At 37.3% G+C, this 19461-nt stretch overlaps 1 protein-coding gene across 2 annotated transcripts; it reads left to right on the forward strand.

Moving 5' to 3' along the window:
* Nucleotides 1–7263: 7263 nt before the first annotated feature.
* Nucleotides 7264–10659, forward strand: LOC149836165 (LOW protein: PPR containing protein). Of its 2 annotated transcripts, XM_090010817.1 has the most exons (3): nt 7264–7627; nt 8968–10066; nt 10270–10659. In XM_090010817.1, the coding sequence occupies exons 1-3, from the start codon at nt 7268–7270 to the stop codon at nt 10284–10286; spliced, it is 1476 nt and encodes a 491-aa protein (XP_089866943.1). In that variant the 5' UTR covers nt 7264–7267; the 3' UTR covers nt 10287–10659. The 2 variants fall into 2 exon arrangements, with proteins under 2 accessions (XP_089866943.1, XP_089866942.1); XM_090010816.1 differs by lacking the exon at nt 10270–10659 and having other exon boundaries at nt 7266–7627; nt 8968–10136.
* The last annotated feature ends 8802 nt before the right edge of the window (nt 10660–19461 follow it).

The following is a 19461-nucleotide window of genomic DNA, read 5'->3' on the forward strand; positions in this document are numbered from 1 at the left end:
CTGATAAATCACCTTATGAATTGTGTTTTGGTAAGAAACCTAATCTTAGTTATTTTCGTGTTTGGGGTTGTTTAGCATATGTTAAAATTCCAGAAAATAAAAGGAAGAAGGTTGGACCTAAAGCATTTAAATGTGCATTTGTTGGGTATGCTGAACATAGTAAAGCATATAGATTTTTGGACATTGTTAATGATGTTATTGTAGAATCTAGAGATGCATCTTTCATAGAACATAAAAATGCATTTGATTCTCTTCTTGATGGCAGCCGGATTATAGTAGATGAACTTCCTGTAAATGACATGATTGAATATTCTAATGAATGTGTTGATGAACCAGAAACTGAAGTTAGACTCAGTAAACGCATTAGAAAACCAACTAATTTTGGTTCTGACTTTTATACATTTCTAATTGAGAATGATTCTGTGTCTTTTCAAGAGGCTATGTCTTCTCAAGATGCTGCCTTTTGGAGAGAAGCTATTAATGATGAAATAGAATCAATTATGTCTAATAATGTTTGGAAATTAGTGGATTTACCTATTGGTTGCAAAACTATTGGCTGCAAATGGATTTTCAAAAAGAAATTAAAAGCTGATGGTACAATCGATAAATTTAAAGCACGTTTGGTTGCAAAAGGCTTTAAACAAAAAGAAGGTATTGATTATTTTGATACTTTTGCTCCTGTAACCAGAATATCTACTATTAGAATTCTGATTGCCATGGCCGCCATATATAAGCTTCAAATCCATCAAATGGATGTGAAAACGGCCTTTTTGAATGGAGAATTAGATGAAGAGATATATATGGAGCAACCTGAAGGTTTTGTAGTGCTAGGGCAAGAGCGCAAAGTTTGCAAACTTGAGAAATCCTTATATGGATTAAAGCAAGCCCCTAAGCAATGGCATGAAAAATTTGATAGTTCTTTGGTGCATAATGGTTTTAAAATTCATGATGCGGACAAATGTGTCTACAGTAAAGTAGATAGTGGCTCAATTATTATTATTTGTTTATATGTTGATGATATGCTTATTTTGGGTAACAATAGTGAATGCATAAATCAAACAAAAAGATTTTATCTTCCTTGTTTTGTATGAAAGACTTGGGTGTTGCAGATGTTATTTTAGGAATCAAAATAATAAGAAATAAAAATGACATTATATTATGTCAATCACACTATATTGAGAAAATTCTTACAAAGTATGGATATCTTAATAGTTCACCAGCATGCACCCCATATGATCCAAATATGAAATTGACTCCTAATGATGGTGTTAGTGTTCAACAATTAAAATATGCCAGTGTTGTAGGTAGCCTTATGTATGCAATGAACTGCACAAGGCCTGACATTGCCTATGCAATGAGTAAAGTGTGTAGATACACTAATAATCCTGGTCATCAACACTAGAATGCAGTGAACAGGATTCTTAGATATCTAAAACATACTTTAGACTATGGAATTCACTATACCGAGTTTCCTGCTATTATTGAAGGGTATAGTGATGCAAGTTGGAATACTGACTTTGAAGATTCTAAGTCTACGAGTGGTTGGGTTTTTACCCTTGGAGGAGGAGCAGTTGCATGGGGGTCTAAGAAACAGACCTGTATAACTCATTCTACAATGGAATCTGAGTTTATTGCTTTGGCATCTGCTTGTAGAGAAGCTGAATGGCTTAAGAATATGCTAGTGGATATTCCACTAGGTGAGAAGCCTATACCTACTATTTCAATATTTTGTGATAGCCAATCAGCTATATGTAAAGCAGGTAATATGAAATACAATGGGAAGTCTAGACATATTAGTCTAAGACACAGTTTTATAAGACAAATGATTGATGACAATATTATTTCATTGAAATATGTGAAGTCATGTCAAAATTTGGCAGACCCATTTACGAAAGGCCTTTCGAGAGATGTCATCAATAAAACATCGAGGGGAATGAGAATTAAGCCAATTAAGTCATCACCTAAGGATACCCAACCTAGAGCGTTGGAGATCCCCCATGCATAGGTTCAATGGGAAATGAATTGGTGAATGACAGATATTGAGCATATTTATGTAAGCCCATTACTAATGTGTGCTCATGAGCTGTAACTAATATGAGGGTTGAGCTAATAGCTCTTAATGAGTTTGTAGGCCTTAAGGCTAAGGTGTGTGTTATAGTACACCTAGACAAACTCACCTATATGAGTGTAGAAATGTGAGCCGTTTCTTATGAGAATTGGCAATTCTCTAGAGCACTCATGAATCCAGGAAAGCACAAGGCTCTAAATGTGCCAACATGAAATCCACACAATCGAACTTTTGGAAACCGATGTATGATTGAAAACTCCGCTAACAATACAAGGAGCTAAGTTCAAGGTAAGTCCACTTAGCACCTTAGTTAATTTAGGTTTTCTTTCAAATAGTGGGGGTTCAAGTCATGCAGACACTCTCACTAATGCATAAGTTTCTATGCAAGCCAAATATATTTTAAAACTAGTGGGGGGTTGTTAGGAAAGTTTTAAATTATTAATGGTTACTACCAAAAGTGTTTTGAAAAAGTTTAGTCCCATATCTAAGAGAGAAAAGTTTTTCAAGAGGTTTAAATAGAGAGTTTGTAATCTATTCTTTACTTTGGTAAGCCTTGAGTATTTAGGTGGATTGCGGACGTTGTTGCGCATCGTGCAGCAACGGACGCGCCGTTCGCGCACACGCGCGCGTGTGTGCGCAAGGGCGCTTGAGGCGCAATGTGGCGTTTTGATGGCGCACTTCGCACGCTCGCAGTGGTGCGAGGTGCATATGAGGCGCAAATATCCATTTTGATTTTTCGATTTTGAGACATTTGGCCGTTTGAAAGGTTTTAATAGCATTTATATTGAGTTTAAGGCGCTTTGTGACTGTTGGACGGTTTTGGAGGCCTTTGATTGACAATCAAAGGTGGGTGACCGTTCAGGTACCTTTCATCCTATTTTCAAACTGTCAGATTTATGACCTTTAATCTCATTTATCGCAAAACGTTTTGGCCTCTCTAAAAGGTTATAAATATCTTCTATTTTCGTCTTTTGGATATCAGAATTTCTGACTCTCTAGGTTTCTCCTTTTCTTTCTTCTCGGTTTGGCTTGCAGAGTTCATGTGTGGGAGAGGTCATCTGTTCTTGCGAAGCAGTGACTCTCTTGAGGTTCAAGCCTAGTTGTATCCTGGGAACTCAGTCGTAACAAAACCCTTTTTCGCATCTTCGGAATTTCTGGAGTGGGGCAATTGAAGTTCTAAAGATAGTGATCTTAAGAACGTGCCTCTAGGCTTGAATTCTCTCTTCTGAAATCCTGTTTTCACTAGGTTGGTATAACAAAATTTAGTAACGTTTTCAATGCTTAATAAATCTCTTCATGAACAAGTCCTTCCATACTCGAATTTTGGTGAAATTCGACAACTTCATGTTGAATGGGGGATAATCTAATTGGAGCTCCTTAAAAAAAACATTGCGGCCTTATGCCTGCCAAAAATCATGTAGATGAACATGGTAGCATTAGTCTAAAGGGATACCATTAGATCAAACCGCTGTGTGTGTGTGTGTGTGTGCACGCTCGCTTCAGCTTGATGCTTAACTTTCCAAACCTTTGATATAGGTTTATTGGGATCCCTGGAATTTACTACGTGATCCTGTGAAGAATCGCAGGAAGTGTTGAGAATATCCCTTGTCATGATAAATTCTGATCCAAACAACTGCTTGTAGCCAGAAGATTTTGCTTAAATTTATTATAAAGAGAGTGTCGTCATTCATGTACATAAGATAACATTGCACATGTTAACCCCATGTTTTGGTTGCTGTAATTACATAATGAATACAACATTACAATATCAAGATACAAACTCATAAATAATAGACTAGTTTTCAGCTAAAGATTGACGTAAATTTGTCACCTTCAGAGCCATCAAAATAAATTTTCCAGTTGTACACTTTCACGTTTAAATTTGAGACTTCAAGTATTCTCCTCAATTTCATTGCATGGTCCTTGTCCTGTGCTAACAGCAGTGCAAACCCACCACCACCAGCACCAACAAGCTTATGGCCGCAGCAGAATTTTTCAGCCAACGTGAAGAGGTTATCCACTTCAATATTACTGCAGTAGGGGTCTAGCTCCTGATGCAGTCTCCAGGCCTCCAACATTATAGCTGCCAATTCGTCTATGTACCATTCATCAATGCTTCTTGGCTGATCTTTGCAAGTTCAGCAAGACGCTTGATGCTAGATATCAAAAGGCTATCGCGTTGGAGATATCGAGTGACTACCTTTTGCAGAACTTGTTTAGCTAGTCTGACCTGCTCAAGGGACCATAGTAAATTATGGAGATAAGGAACAGTGAAAATCTTTTGCTGTTTAGGATCATGCGAGATCACACAATTTAATGTAGTAAAAAGGGCATGGAAATCCATGCAAACAAATTTTTGAAAATTGATTTTTACAAATAGAAGAATGACACGTTGGGAAATAAAAGTATATAAATGCAAACTAAAAGTATCCAACACTACAAGCCACTGTACAGGAATCTCTTCTACAAATAGTAGACATTTTCAAAAAATTTGACAGGCTAATTCATTGTTACAAGCTATTCAACAGGCAAGAAAAGGGAGAAAACGACAGTAATCATGCCTATATAAAGTTTTTAATGTCTACTTTAAACCAAAATGGTTCCAGGCAAGAAAAGGTCCTCTCTCTCTCTCTCTCTCTCTCTCTCTCTCTCTCTCTCTCTCTCTCTCCTTTTAACTAACATTTGCATGGTTACCTGCTCTGTTGAGATTATACATGATTTTTCATCATCACAAATGGTTAGTCCTAGAATTTACTTTAATCGACTTGGTAGCCAAGCAACTCTGTAAAAGAATGTAAAAACATGCTACAAGTGAAAGTATCAAAAGAACTAAATTACTTGACCAATAGACGCTGCTCCAACTCCTCTACTAAATGAGATGATGCAGCCAGTGGTATCACATGTAGCTTCAATGGCTTCCCTGGGAAACTTGTACATTTGATACCACTACCAGGATATAAGCCGCCTATCTGATCCTGCCAACCTCCACCTGTGCCCATGAGCTGCTCTAGAACAAGAACAAGTCTTGCAACATTTTCATTGCTCGCATCTTCATTCATTAATTGGAGAAGACCTTTGACAACAGCTGCTGCTAATATACTTGAAGTCCCTAAACCACTGCCACGAGGGACACTAGCCCAAGTAGTAATTCTGAGTCCTGCTGACATGAGGTCACTTCGAGTAAAACCAGTCACAAGCATTGCAGATTTCACGAGACGAAAAGGATCTTCCTTGTCAAATTTTTTCATATTTTTGGTGTTCTTGTTGAAAATATTTGGCAAAAATAGATAAATTTAAAAATAAATGATATATATATATATATATATATATATATATATATATATATATATATATATATATTCACAAAAAATAACAGTTAAAACCCCTGATAGAAACGTGATGTTTACATTTTTAATGAAAATATCGTGATATTTTGGAGTATAAAAGTCGGCATTTGCATTTTGAAAATATGCTGGACTTGTCATCCCTATTCCCTATCTTCATACCTCTCATTGGAATTTCATTGATGCAAGCTATTTTGATCAAATTGGACCCTAACATATGTGATCTACATCATTGATTTAGTGAAGTTCATGGCGATTTAACTGTTGACAAAATAAAAAAATTTGTAATTTAAAAATACATATTTTTTTGTTGAAAAAATACAATCAATCACGCTGAATCCATCTATAGATTTGATCAAAACAACCTGGATCATAAGATTTAAGAGGGGTACGAAGATGAGGGATGACATAAGGGATGAAGGGAACTGAAATGTTCGTCATCTACTTTGGACATGCCAACTTCTGAAAACTTCTTTGTTTTTTTTTAAAGGCAAGTTTGGGTTAGGCCTACCCCCACCAGTTATTCAATATACCACTGGGGTTTGAACCTGCAACGTCCCACCACAAGGAGACGTGCACTGACAGCTCCTACCAACCACACGGAGCCCCGTTCTTAATAAATGATTGGATTCCACTCCCCCACTAAAGGAAGCACGATCCATCTTGATCATACTTAAGAGTAAGAATCAATTGAAGGAAAACAAAAGGACTTACATCATAATCAGATCTAACCAGACCCATTTTACTTTTCCCAAACGAAAATCAGTGGCTTTTACCCATATTTAGCTGATTCCATATCATATAGAGACTCGGATCATAACCAGATCCCACAAAATCACTGAGATCCAATTTAGATACAAATCTAGAATTGGACCCATTCTCAAAGTTTGTATCAGGTGACATGCCAAATCACTTATCCTCGGCGTTTTATTATCCTCGCCATCCATTTGCATTCATGTCATCCATCATGCAAATAGCAATAAACTTGGGGGACCCAGGTTTGGTTAGGATGCATGTAAAATCAGATCCAAACTTGATTTGAGATTATGGTACCGGATTTGGACTCGAGCATAAGCAGACTCACCATAAGAGAAACCATACCTGGATCTTATAAGGATTAAATGAACCCCGACTATTTTTTATCGTTTTTACATTGAAAATATGTGGTTCTTACTTGGAACTTGGGTCAGTCCTGGGTCTGGTAAGAAATTTCACAAACCATACCCGGCTCCATATTTTATAGGACCCTTCAGGTCCGACCCAGACTCTAATCGGGTCTTCTTATTTATCACCAAACCCTGACCCTATAAGGTTTCATACGTGTCGGGTCTGGGTCAAACCCGACCCATTGACACCTCTACCCACAAGGTTCGAACCGGCACAGCTATTTCACCAAATCTAAAATTGTTTAGTCAGATTTGGCAACATCAGCAACTCCCAAATAATTTTCGGATTCAGGTTCAGCACAGAGTTTTGGATCTGAAACCAAATCTAAACATGAATCTAATTACATATCCCCATTAGCTATTTCAAACTAATCGGACCTGGACCCAGTCTAAGAGAGTCAAATACCAAACCCAAAGCATCATATCCATAAAGGGAAACCGTTCCTTACTTAGATATCATGAACGTAAAAAGCATCTCAGTTAGTTCGCTTCCACGTTTTAAGTTATCTGAATGTATCCTGAAAACCTCCCCATACTTTCTATTAATTCTGAAAATGCTTCCTTGCTGCGATGCTCAATTGAAAGCCTTGATGCTTAGGTATGATATTTTTCATTCGCTTCGTTTTCCACCAAAAAATCTACATCTTCATGTTGAGATTGCCGTGAGCGTGCTCCAAAATTGGGGAGGGATGGTGCTCTGCGACGCCGATCCCGCCAAGCTCCGCTCCTCCGCTTCCACCAGCGCCTTCGGTTCTCCCGTTCTCCGTCCTCCCGCCGGCCTCCTTCTCCGGCGCTGCGGTGGACAATGGAGGCGACCCACCTCCGTTTTGGTGGTGACCGGCTCGGAAAGGAAGAGCGTCGAGCTAACGACGAAGGGCATGCAGAAGGACTCGAAGAGGAGGCTGTCTCAGATACTGAGGACTGAGTCCGCCGTCCGGAGCGTAGAGAGGAGGGCGGGACTCTCGAGCTCCGGCAGGCTCTGGCCCAAGGCTGTCCTCGAGGCCCTCAACCATAGCATCGAGCGGAACCAGTGGGAGTCTGCTCTCAAGGTACGGAAAAGGGTGACTTTCAGGGTGTTTGCTGATGGTTTTGGATTTGAATTTGATTGTGGGATCTTTTTTAGATTTTGGGAGTTTTTATTGTTTTTTTTCTTTGTTGGTATTTTTTTTTGTTTCGGTTTGATTAGAATTGTGTTTCTTTTCGCTTGTGGAATTGATGGAAATCAGTGTAGGACTCGGGAATGAGGGATTTATATTTTTCTAAGGCAGATTAGTTTTTCTTTTCTTTTGGGTAATTTGGTATTGATGTGAATGTCGCCGACCCCAATTGTTTGGGATGAAGGCGTTGTTGTTGTTGTTGGTATTGATGTGAATGGAATGGAATTAGTTTATTCGGTTTGAGAGATAAGGTTAAGTAATATCTTTGATTAAAGGAGTTTGTAGATTTCTTGGCTTTTGTTTCCCTTTTATATTTTTGGTAACGGCCGTTTGAACGGAATTATGTTTTTTCTTTTTCGCATTCCAGGAATTGATAGGAATTAGTGTCGGGCCTGTAGGCCTCAGCAGTTTTTTTTTTTCTGGGTAATTGGGTAATGCTGTCTATACGGCATTGGGTCTATTCAGCTTGAGAACTCGACTAAAATTGAATGAAATTTCTTATGTTCTTCATTTAAATTTGAGCTTAAACTTTGTTTTGTTTGTTGGGGTCAAATTAGATTCTCCTTTTCATTCTGGTAATTTTGTTTTATAGAATAAGGAATATGGATTTATGGTTGTTCACAAATGGACCTAAAGAGTTTACATTCTTTGTTGTTTCAGTATAGTTTTTGTTGTTAGTTTGAGTTTTTTTTTTTTTTGTTATTCACAAATGTGTTTGTGGTTTAAAGAAGTGGAATGCAAAGGTAAGATTGTGCGAAAATGTCCTTAATTTTTTTTATTATATTATCAGGTTCGAGTTGTCTTTCTTTTTCTTTTCTGAAAATTTGTTACTTTGTGCATGAGTTTGATCTCAACTGCGCTTGGGAATTTTATTGAGGTGGACATACTTGAAAATGATCCCAGGTCCCCATCTATCTGTTGGGTCAGTATTGTTTTTTTCTTTGTTTTTGGCGGAAACATGTAAATGCACTTGCATCATTGTAAAGACATAGGGTAGACAAGTATGATTATAGTGATACAAAAAATCCTTTCTTATTCAAGTAGATATAGAATTTTTGTAAGGGATATTATAGTGATGCAAAAAATCCTTTCTTATTCAAGTAGATGTAGAATTTTTGTCAGGGAGATTATAGTGACGCAGAAAATCCTTTCTTACTCAAGTAGATGTAGAATTTTTGTAAGGGAGGTCAGAGAAGTATCAAAGGTTTTTTGCTTGTTTTTAACATTTTCAGATATTTGGATTGCTCCGCATACAACACTGGTATACTCCAAAATGTGAAACATATGTAAAGCTCTTTAGAATGCTTGGAAGGTGCAAACTACATGGGCAGGCAAGTGAGCTCTTCAGACTCATGTTGTCGGAAGGGTTGATACCAACAGTTGATGTCTACACCTCTCTTATGGGTGTTTATGGCCTTAGCGGCCATTTGGATGAGGCATTTCATATACTCGATGAAATGAAGACTGTTTCTGATTGCAAACCTGATGTATATGCTTATACGCTTCTCATTAACTGTTGCAGCAAGTTGCATCGGTTTGATCTGATCAGCGAGCTGCTAACAGAGATGTCCTATTTGGGTCTTGAATGCAGCAGTGTAACTTATAACACAATAATTGATGGGTATGGTAAGATTGGGAAGCTTGATCTTATGGAGAAGTTGCTTATGGATATGCTTGAAAGTGGCAAATGCTTGCCAGACATTTACACATTGAACTCTTTCTTGTGGGCTTATGGAAATGCTGGACAGATAGAGAAAATGGAAGCATGGTACCAAGAATTTCAAATCATGGGCATCGAACCAGATTTGACAACATTTAATATCTTGCTTAAATCATATGGTAAGTCGGCTATGTATGAGAAAATTGGATTGGTTTTGGAGTTTATGAAGAGGCGATTTTTTTCTCCAGCAACAGTTACTTTTAATATAATTATTGAAATTTTTGGGAAAGCTGGAAATATTGAACAGATGGAGTACTTTTTTGATTTGATGAAGAAGCAAGGAGTGAAGCCTAATTGCATTACTTATACTTCACTTGTCAATGGATATAGTAAAGCAGGACTTTTGAGTAAGTTTGGAACAATTTTGAGGCAAATAAATAATTCTGATGTAGTTTTGGACACGGCGTTTTTCAACAGCATTATCACTGCATATGGTCGCGCTGGAGAGTTGAAAGCCATGAAGCAGATGTTTGAGGAGATGACGAAAAGGAAATGCTATTCGGATGGTATCACTTTTGCTTCTATGATGCAGGCATATAATGCGAGAGGGATGATTGAGGCTGCTAAAGAGCTTGAAACTGAAGCCATTAGGATCCAAAGACACAATAGTGGTAAGCCATTGTTTTCTCTATCTTGCTAACCCTTTGTAATGCCAACAACAAGAGTTGCTGTTGTTTATTCATCCACACTTATTTGTTGCCCTCTCTCTCTCTCTCATGTGTGTGTCTATGTAAAAGTTTCTAATAACCTCAAGGCAGTTCTCTTTATGGTTTATCTTGTTCTCTAAATTGATGCATGGTGTTCCATGTTCCAGGCCAAAGGTTGACCTGAAAAAGACTCTAACTGTTGGGCATTTAATTTAAGAAATGAAACAACAGCATGCATTCCTTTGGAACTGGAGGCTTAAACTTGAAAGGTTGGTAAAGATGACAAAAGAGCCAATGAAAGAACAGTTCTGAATAAGACATCTATTTGAGTTCTACATCTGGCAAAAGGAAAAAGGATGGAGCTTAATTTATTCATCATCTAAAATGTCTAAAAGCATGTCAGGTCATCACAAATCTCTGTGGCATGCATTTTTTGTGCTGTTGGATCTTAATAAGAAGAGATCAACATTTATCTAATAAGCTTCTTCACTTCTGAAACTACTGGGTGACAATTGTATATACTCTTGTAATCTTTATAAAGGCCATCACTTTTTTGTGTATTATGTATTTTATATGGCCATATTCTTTTGAACTTATTGTTCTAAATCAATTTGTAAACGCTAGGACCAACTATTACTTAGATGGTCTGTAGTTGTACTGTGAGTTTATTCCATGCTTGTTCCTTTTGTTCTTTGCTTTGCAACAAAGTACAAATGTGCTTTTTGGCTTGTGAAAGGATTGACAACTTACTGATACTAAATACAGGTTTCATCAATGAATTTGTGTCTTGGTGGATTCAAATTGGTGGGAAACTTATACATCTGGATGTCTCTGCATCTCTACTGTGATTAAATCGTGGCATCTCTACTGGGAAACTTATACATGCTGGACATCATGCTTAGAGTTGTTGATTGTGCACCCGCACACACACACAAACTCTCTCTCTCTCTCTCTCAAGTTTTTTCTTCTTCTTTTTTCTATAAGCAGGCTAGGGGATACCTCCATAGGACTCAAACCGCACCCCTTGGATATGATAGTGAAGTGCTGGTAAATATGCGGAGTGAACCATAACAGAGGGTGTGAAGCTTGGCTCATTCCTGTGGTGAGATAAACCAAGCTCCAGCTCATGGCAAGCCTGAGTGAGCTGACTTGTTCACAAAAACATAAATTTTTTAAATATTTAAAATAATAAGAATTTAGACCCTAAGCTTACTATGCGAAGATCAAAGTGGTTATGGTACCTTTATCGGGGGATAATTTACAAAATGAGTTGATCTAATTTTCAACTCTTTATACCTTAAAGGATAACATTTAGATTAGGCCTTGAGATAAAAGAGAGTACTTGTATGATTCCTTAGAAAGTAATCACCTATCTTGAATAATGCCCGTAATTGTGATGATGTTTTGGTCTGTTCATTCAATTGAACACTGTTAGCTTTAATATCAAGGGCTAGTCACACCCAAATCAAATGGACATGGTCGGATATCCGATGCGGGACTGACATTATTTTGGAATTCAGATCCAAACGTGCATCCAGATAGCACTTGGATTCAGTTGGCCTGATCATTTTCAGATTCAGATCAGTATTTTAGGTCACATCTAATTCAGATTCAGATCAAAATCTGATTGATTGCATTCTTTACATGTAAAAAAGCATGTCTTAGATATGCTTTTACCAAATCCTGTATTACCACATATAGTTTGGATTTGGATTCAATCTTAGCTATAAGGCCCTTTTTAGGTGTGGACTGGCATTCGGATCAAGTACACAAAACTTCGGTTCAGTTTCAGATCATGCAGGAATCTGTTTGCGGCCCCGCATCCAAAGGCTCCTACCTAGTCAACATCCAACAAGCTAGGGATGCAAATGGGCCGGATCCAGGCGGAGGTTTTGCAATTTTTGGTTGTTTCCAATCTGACTCCCCATGTATTAAGCTGTTCCGGAACCGATCAGTCTGCATCCCTACAACCAGCCACAAAGTACACGTGGTTCTGAAACCGTCCAAAGCAAATGATTTGGGATACAGCAGCTCTGGTGGTATACTGTCTTTTTTTTATTTTTGAGAAATCTGATGGTATACGAGCTGCCTTGGATGTGTTAGAATTGTCGTTATCTTATCCATACGGTTTCATATGGATATCAGATAACCACATATGGATATCATTATGCGCAGGTTAATCCATACGGTTTCATATGGATATCAGATAACCACATTATGTGCAAGTTAATACGTTTGTTGGATATGCATCAGATAACAGCAAAATATATGGTAATTGTATGTCACGGTACCACATTTTGCGTGGTGATAGTGTTGACTGCATTATCAAATTGATAATGCAGTTACTCTGATAAACATTGTTGTAATTTCCTTCTTTCCTGTATAAAGCATATTGTATCCCACGAATATGATCGATACAATAATAACAGTTCTTTCCTCCATTAGTCTGCATGTTTGTTTCATTATCTGTAATTTCTTTCATGGTATCAGAGTAAGTCTACCATAGAAGCAACAAAATTTACGTTGATTTCCTTTTTCCGAAGGAAATCTTAGTGTGCTATGGGGCCAGATTTGGCGACCTTAAGGCTCCTGTGAATAGCACTCAGCCTTGCCAGAGCAGCGTTTGTCAGGTCTGGCGTGGAGTAGTTGTTAGAAACATGGTTAACAACAGCCTTCGCTATTTTACGGAACTCTTTCTTCATAATAGACTTGTGTTGAGGGTTGTTTTTATTTCTGTTTTTAGTTGTTGACAGCACAACAGAAAGGTCTCTTCCACTAGGTTTAATAGACCCAATGTTCTTGTTTGCCAATCTCGAATACTTGAAGGAGTTGAGGTTGTTCTTTTCCCTACTGAGCTAAACCTTCACTGTCCACTATATCTCTCTGCTCCTCTCTTCACCGCAGTTGGCACTCTCGTTCTCTTGCTCCTACTGATCGTCGAAAGACGTCATGTCGTGCCCTCTAGTGCTGAGTGGTATGAATTTTAAGAAATAGATTTTTAAAATAATATTTTCAATAAAAACAATGTGAAAGCCAGACACCAAATACTAAAAACGAGCTCGCATGAGTGGTGGAGTTCAGGTCGATCTCAGGGAACGGAAGAAACACTTTGTATTTCATAGAAAATCAATCTACTCTTTATTGCCTTAAAAAATAAAAAAATTTAATTAATTAACTAAGAGTACGACCCTATGCGAAGGGTTTAAACAAATAAAAATAATTAAGTGACCTTATTACAAACCCAATGAATAAAATCAAATAAAATAAACCCTAAGCTGAAAAGAAAAGAAAAGGTCTTCAGTGCTTGAGCTGCTCATCCTCTCCTTGCATTTTGTTTATATTATGGTATTCTGAGGGTTCTTCTAAGGGCTTGAAGGGTCTTTTGAAGGGACCTCAAAGGGCTCCTTTAAGGTACTTTTGAAAACTCATCGCATGTCTGAACGCTTCCATGCAAAAATAAAATACAAACACAAAACAAGACAAAAACAAACAAAACTAGATAAAAACTAAATGTTAGTTAAATAAAAATCAGCAAAACAAAGCTCTAATTGGCTTATCTAACAAAGAAACTAAATCACTAAAGGACAAATTAGCAGAACTAACTAACAAACTTTGTAACAAGAAAGAAACTAAATACAAACTATGAAATAAATTATGAAACAAATCAACTACGTGAAACATTTCTGAAGCTACCAAACAAAATACATGGGACACTAATAACTTAAACTCAACTAAAGCAAACTAACTAATGAAAATCAAAACAAACGTGACCAACACTAACTACATAAAACCTTCTTGAGCATGCAACAACTAAAGAAAACTAGATGTATTACTTAATGACTAACCAAACCTATATATTAAAACTTGAGTAATACACACTCCAACTGAACCATGAAATAGGCTAGCATACTCAATTGAATAACTTATAACTTAAAATGAAACACGATAAAGAAAATTCGATAAACACATTAGCCGGTTTACCATGCAATCATAATTAACATCTAAAAAAATATATGCAGTACAATTAGCTTCTAAACCAAATGAAATGATATATGAAACTAATTAATGGATGCCCACTTGCTGCAAGTAACACACTTAACCACGTTAACCTCAATCACGCTGGTTGCGTGTTTGACGTTAACTACCTAAACCAAGAACAATATAAAAATCAACTAGATATAAACTATGCTGAATAACTTACTACTACTAATTAAAAGAAAGATGTGAACTAAAAGGCTGCTGACGGGTTGATCAGTGAACACAATAAACCGCAGATTTTAAATAAATATACGATTTTATGACAAAACGCAGTTCTGCATTTTTTTTTGTCTTCACCTCTACACATGATCTCAACTAAAAAATATTTAAACTAGAACAAAACAAAAGCAACACTACAATACGATCTAATGATTACTATAGCTAAAAAGAATATATTGTGTCTCTACTATGCTATGTAAACGACTAACGAAAAACAAATCGAACATGACAGAAGACGTAATGAAACTGATATTCATGATGCACATAAATTATTCTAAACATGTGAAATCAAAACAACTAAAAACCAGATTGTGCTATATGCAATGAAGATGCGAAAAATCAAATATGATGCATGCAATGATTCTAAAAACTATAGAGATGGAGGAGAAGAGGCAAACCGTATGATTTACCTCTGATGGAGGGGTTGAGAAGAAGAAGATTACATTTTCTTGAGGTGCACGTGTCTCCGTCGACCAAGGCAAGAAGAATCGACGATAAAACAACGTTAGAAGCAAGATGAATCAAAGGGAGAAAGGAAGAGATAGAGGGAGAACCGGTTGGGAACGAAGATGAGGAGGAAGAGAAGAGAAGAGAAGAGGAAGAGGAAGAGGAAGAGGAAGAAGCGGCTTGCATTTTCTAAGAACGAAAATACGTGGGCTGCAGCAATAAAAATATTATTTATACTAATTCTTAGGTCAAAACACATTTTTCTATGAAAGTCCAAAAAAAATTCAGAAATTCCAAAACATATCTTTCTTAAAAACATGTTTTTCAAAAGAAGTTTTTTAAACTAATTAAAATTAATAAATACACTCATAATCTAATTAGACTATGAATTAGAAAAATTCTAAACTAACTAAAATACTAAAGCAGGATAGTTTCTGAAATGTGCGATTTTCATGTATTTTCGATTTCAATGCGGTTTCTCAAAAATAACGATAAGACTGGATTTTTAATTCAATTTTTCAATAAATCATGCATAAAATAGTGTAAATAAAATGCAAACATATATGCATCTTCACTGAGCTACTATTACATTATTCATGGCTTCTAACGATCAATTGCAGAAGGATGAAGATGCAATATATTCAAATCTCTTCTATATACATCATTCCGATAATCTAGGAGTGTTGCTCGTATCGTAAGTTCTTACGAGAAAAAATTATTCTATGTGGAAGCGAGCGATGTCTATGGCGCTTAGTGCCAAGAACAAAATGGGGTTCATTAATAGCACCATCATGAAACCCATGAATCCACCAAAAATGGTAGCTACATGGGAGAGGTGTAATGATATGGTCCTCTCTTGGATTCTCAATGCCATTCATAAAGATTTATCCAAAAGTGTCATATATGCTTAAAGCATCACCCAGGTATGGAAGAACTTGGAGGATCAGTTATCTCAATCAGACGCTCCAAGGATCTATCCGATCCAATATCAGATAATCAACACGAAGCAAATACAATATTCAGTGGCAGAGTACTTCACAAAATTAAAAAGACTATGGGACGAACTCAATTCACACGCCCCCCTTCCTGATTGCATTTGTGGTGCAATAAAGACTATGCATGACTGTCAACAATTGGACTGCCTCATCCAGTTCCTAATGGGACTGAATGACAACTATGGCACGATTCATAGTCAAGTCCTTCTCATGCAACCGCCCCCAACCATGCCGAAGGCTTACTCCCTAGTCATGCAGGAAGAACAACAACATGGCATGCACATTGCTCTAATGCCATAATTAAAACCCCTCTTGCTGCAACAGTCGAGGCACAAGAAAGATCATGTCAAGGTCGATATCGACCGTAATGCGATCATTGTGGCAAAGTTGGACACACCAAGGCTAGATGCTTCAAATTACACGGCTTTCCCAATGAGCAAAATGGAAGGAACATGAATCAATAAAAAACAAGTGATGGCATGCCTGACGGGATGCCCAATGCAAAACAAAAAACCTTTGCCCATACAAGCATGGTCAATGAACCCACATCAAACACGTCATATACCAATGATTAGGTTGAACAATTTTTTAATTTTATCAATCAAGGTAATCGAACAAGCCATAAGTGCATTTAGCAGGTAATGTTTCGAACTTCATTGCTACGGTACCTCTTTCGCAACAATGGATTCTTGACATGGGAGCAACCAACCATATGATAAGATTTTTCCATAATCTTATCTCACTTATACCAGCATCTTGCCCTCCAGTTAACGTTCCAAATGGAATCCTAACCCATGTCTCTCATGTTGAAAATGCCACCATATCTTCCAAAATAAGTCTTTCAAATGTCATGCATATTTCTGAATTTAAGTTCAACCTAATTTCCATAAGCAGATTAACTCAAGATTTGAATTGCATAACGATTTTTTATAATGACCATTGTTTGTTGTAGGATCGCATCTTGAAACTGATGATTGGAGCGGGTGGGAGGTGGAAAGGTCTCTACATATTTGAGAATACCAGTGAGATTGCCTTGGTTGCCCTAACACCTGTCCATTCCAGATTAGGCCACATTTCTAATAAATGCTTGCAAACTCTTGTTAATTCCAATAAAATAAATGCTTGTTCATTTGATGATCATTGTGACATTTGTCATTTTGCTAAACAGTCTCGTTTACCATTTCCCATAAGCTCCATTTCAACTAATGCTTCTTTCCAATTGATACATTGTGTTTGTGGGAAGGATACCATACTCCTTCTACTTTGGGTGTTCATTATTTTTTAACCATCGTTGATGATTTTTCTAGAAGCACCTGGGTCTACCTAATAAGATATAAGTATGAAACCATGCAACTTATGCAAGTTTTTTTTTTCATGATCAAAACCCAATTTGGTACTCAAATACAACATCTTCGAAGTGACAATAAAACTATTTTTTTTCAAATAACATGCAGTCTTTCCTTTATGATCAAGGGGTGGTCCATCAACAGAGTTACATCTACACACCCCAATAAAATAAAGTGGTAGAACGCAAACATCATGATGTTTTGAATATGGCACGTTCCATTCGATTTCAAGGTAATCTTTCCATAAAATTCTGGAGAGAATGCATTCTTACTGCTTCATATTTACTTAACTGGGTTCCTACGAAAGCCCTACTTGGTCAAACTCCCTATGAGGTTCTTTTTGGAAAAAGTCCTAATTATAAGCATCTTCATATTTTTGGTTGCTTATGTTATGCTCGCAATATTCATCATTCGCATAAGTTTGACACTAGTGTGAAACGATGCATGTTCATTGGATATCCTCATAGCCAAAATGCTTATCAAGTATATGATCTTGACAATCAAGCCATTTTCACCGATAGGGATGTGATTTTTTATGAAAATATTTTTCTCTTTCAAAAAATAGTTGATACACCAGAAACTGATGGGAGTGTGATTATGCCTGTACCAATTCCTGATGTATCTCAAGCACCAAATAGTGATGTCATCACTCCTCACTACAATCCAACTTCATATCCCAATGGCGTCATACTCTCTGACCAAGCCCCTGATCCAACCCCAGTATCACATACTGATTCAGATATGAATCCAAGGTGCTCAACTAGGCCAAGGTCTCAACTAGGGTATCTCAAATATTATAGATGCTACATCGTCGTATAAGCCCCTTCATCCAGGATGAACACGTTCAGGGGAATACGATATCCTCTCACTCATTTCTTATCTTATGATAATTTTTCCAGATTTTCACAAAGCCTTCTTAGCAGTTATCACCCAAACTATTGAACCTAGGTCTTTTCTTCAAGCCGTTCAGGATCCTAAATAGAAAGAGGAGATGACAGTTCAAATTCAGGCATTATAAGCTCATCACACTTGAATGCTTGTTCCCTTGATCATTGATAAAAGGACCATCAGCTGCAAATGCATTTATAAAGTCAAGTACCGTTCAGATGGATTCATCAAACGGTATAAGGCCTTCTTAGTCACAAAAGGTTACATTCAAATTGAAGGGCTCGATTACAATGAGACCTTTGTGCTGGTTACTAAACTTATCACTATACGATGCATTCTCGCCTTGGCTACCATCTTCAAATGGGTTATTTACCAATTTGATGTTAACAATGCTTTCCTACATGGTGACTTAGAGAAAAAAGTATATATGACTCTTCCTCCAGGATTTTTGAGATAGGAGGAGCCAAAATTTTATCGCTTGAACAAGTTCATTTATGTACTCAAGCTATCTTCACACAATTGGTTTGCGAAGTTTTCATCGTTCTTTAAAAATCTTAGTTTTACATAGTCAAAGGCAGACTACTCATTACTCTTCAGAAATACTTTAGTTGGCCGCGTGTTCATCCTTGTTTATGTCGATGACATTATTATTGCCGAGAATGATATTGCGTATATTGAGACCCTCAAAGCAACCTTAAACAATTTATTCCGCATTAAGGATCTTGGGAAGGTAAAATATTTTCTAGGACTTGAGGTGGCGCAATCCAAACAGGGCATTTTTCTCTCTCAACGAAAATATCTTTTGGATATCATTGCAGATAGTGGTTACCTTGGAAAAAAATCACTAGCCACACCAATGGACCCCTATACTAAACTCGACAATGAGCATGACAACATTCTGCATGACGTCACCATATTTTGGCAGCTCGTTGGGCGACTTATTTATCTCACCATCACCAGGCCCGATATTGTTCATTCCGTACATATTCTGAGCCAGTTCATGCATCAACCCAGAGTTCCTCATATGCAAGCTGCTCTTTGTGTATTAAAGTACCTTAAAGGGACACCGAGTCATGGTATCCTGTTTTCTTCATCTTCTAAGATTCATTTGAATAGTTACTGTGATTCAGATTGGGCTTCCTACCCCATGACCCGACGATCTACCTCAGGCTATTTCATCCTTCTTGGCAACAATCCCGTCTCATGGAAACCAAAGAAGCAAACCACAGTCACTCGATCCTCGGCTAAAGCAGAATATTGGGCCATGGCCCTGGCGTGTTGTAAATTAACCTGGTTAAAATCGCTGCTTACTGATCTTGGCATCCATCATTCACAACCCATGACGATATATTGTAATAATCAAGTTGCCTTACATATTGCTGTCAATCCCGTATTTCATGAGCGAACGAAACACATTGAGATTGAT

This window comes from Nuphar pumila, chromosome 6 (assembly GCF_984573655.1).
Source record: "Nuphar pumila chromosome 6, dmNupPumi1.hap1.1, whole genome shotgun sequence".
In the NCBI taxonomy this organism is placed as follows: domain Eukaryota; kingdom Viridiplantae; phylum Streptophyta; class Magnoliopsida; order Nymphaeales; family Nymphaeaceae; genus Nuphar; species Nuphar pumila.

Bases quoted from the DNA above. Each gene is read 5' to 3' on its own strand.
- LOC149836165 (XM_090010816.1), top strand. From the start codon at position 7,268: ATGGTGCTCTGCGACGCCGATCCCGCCAAGCTCCGCTCCTCCGCTTCC. The intron at 7,628-8,967 runs GTACGGAAAAGG...TAACATTTTCAG, and splicing joins AGTGGGAGTCTGCTCTCAAG to ATATTTGGATTGCTCCGCAT.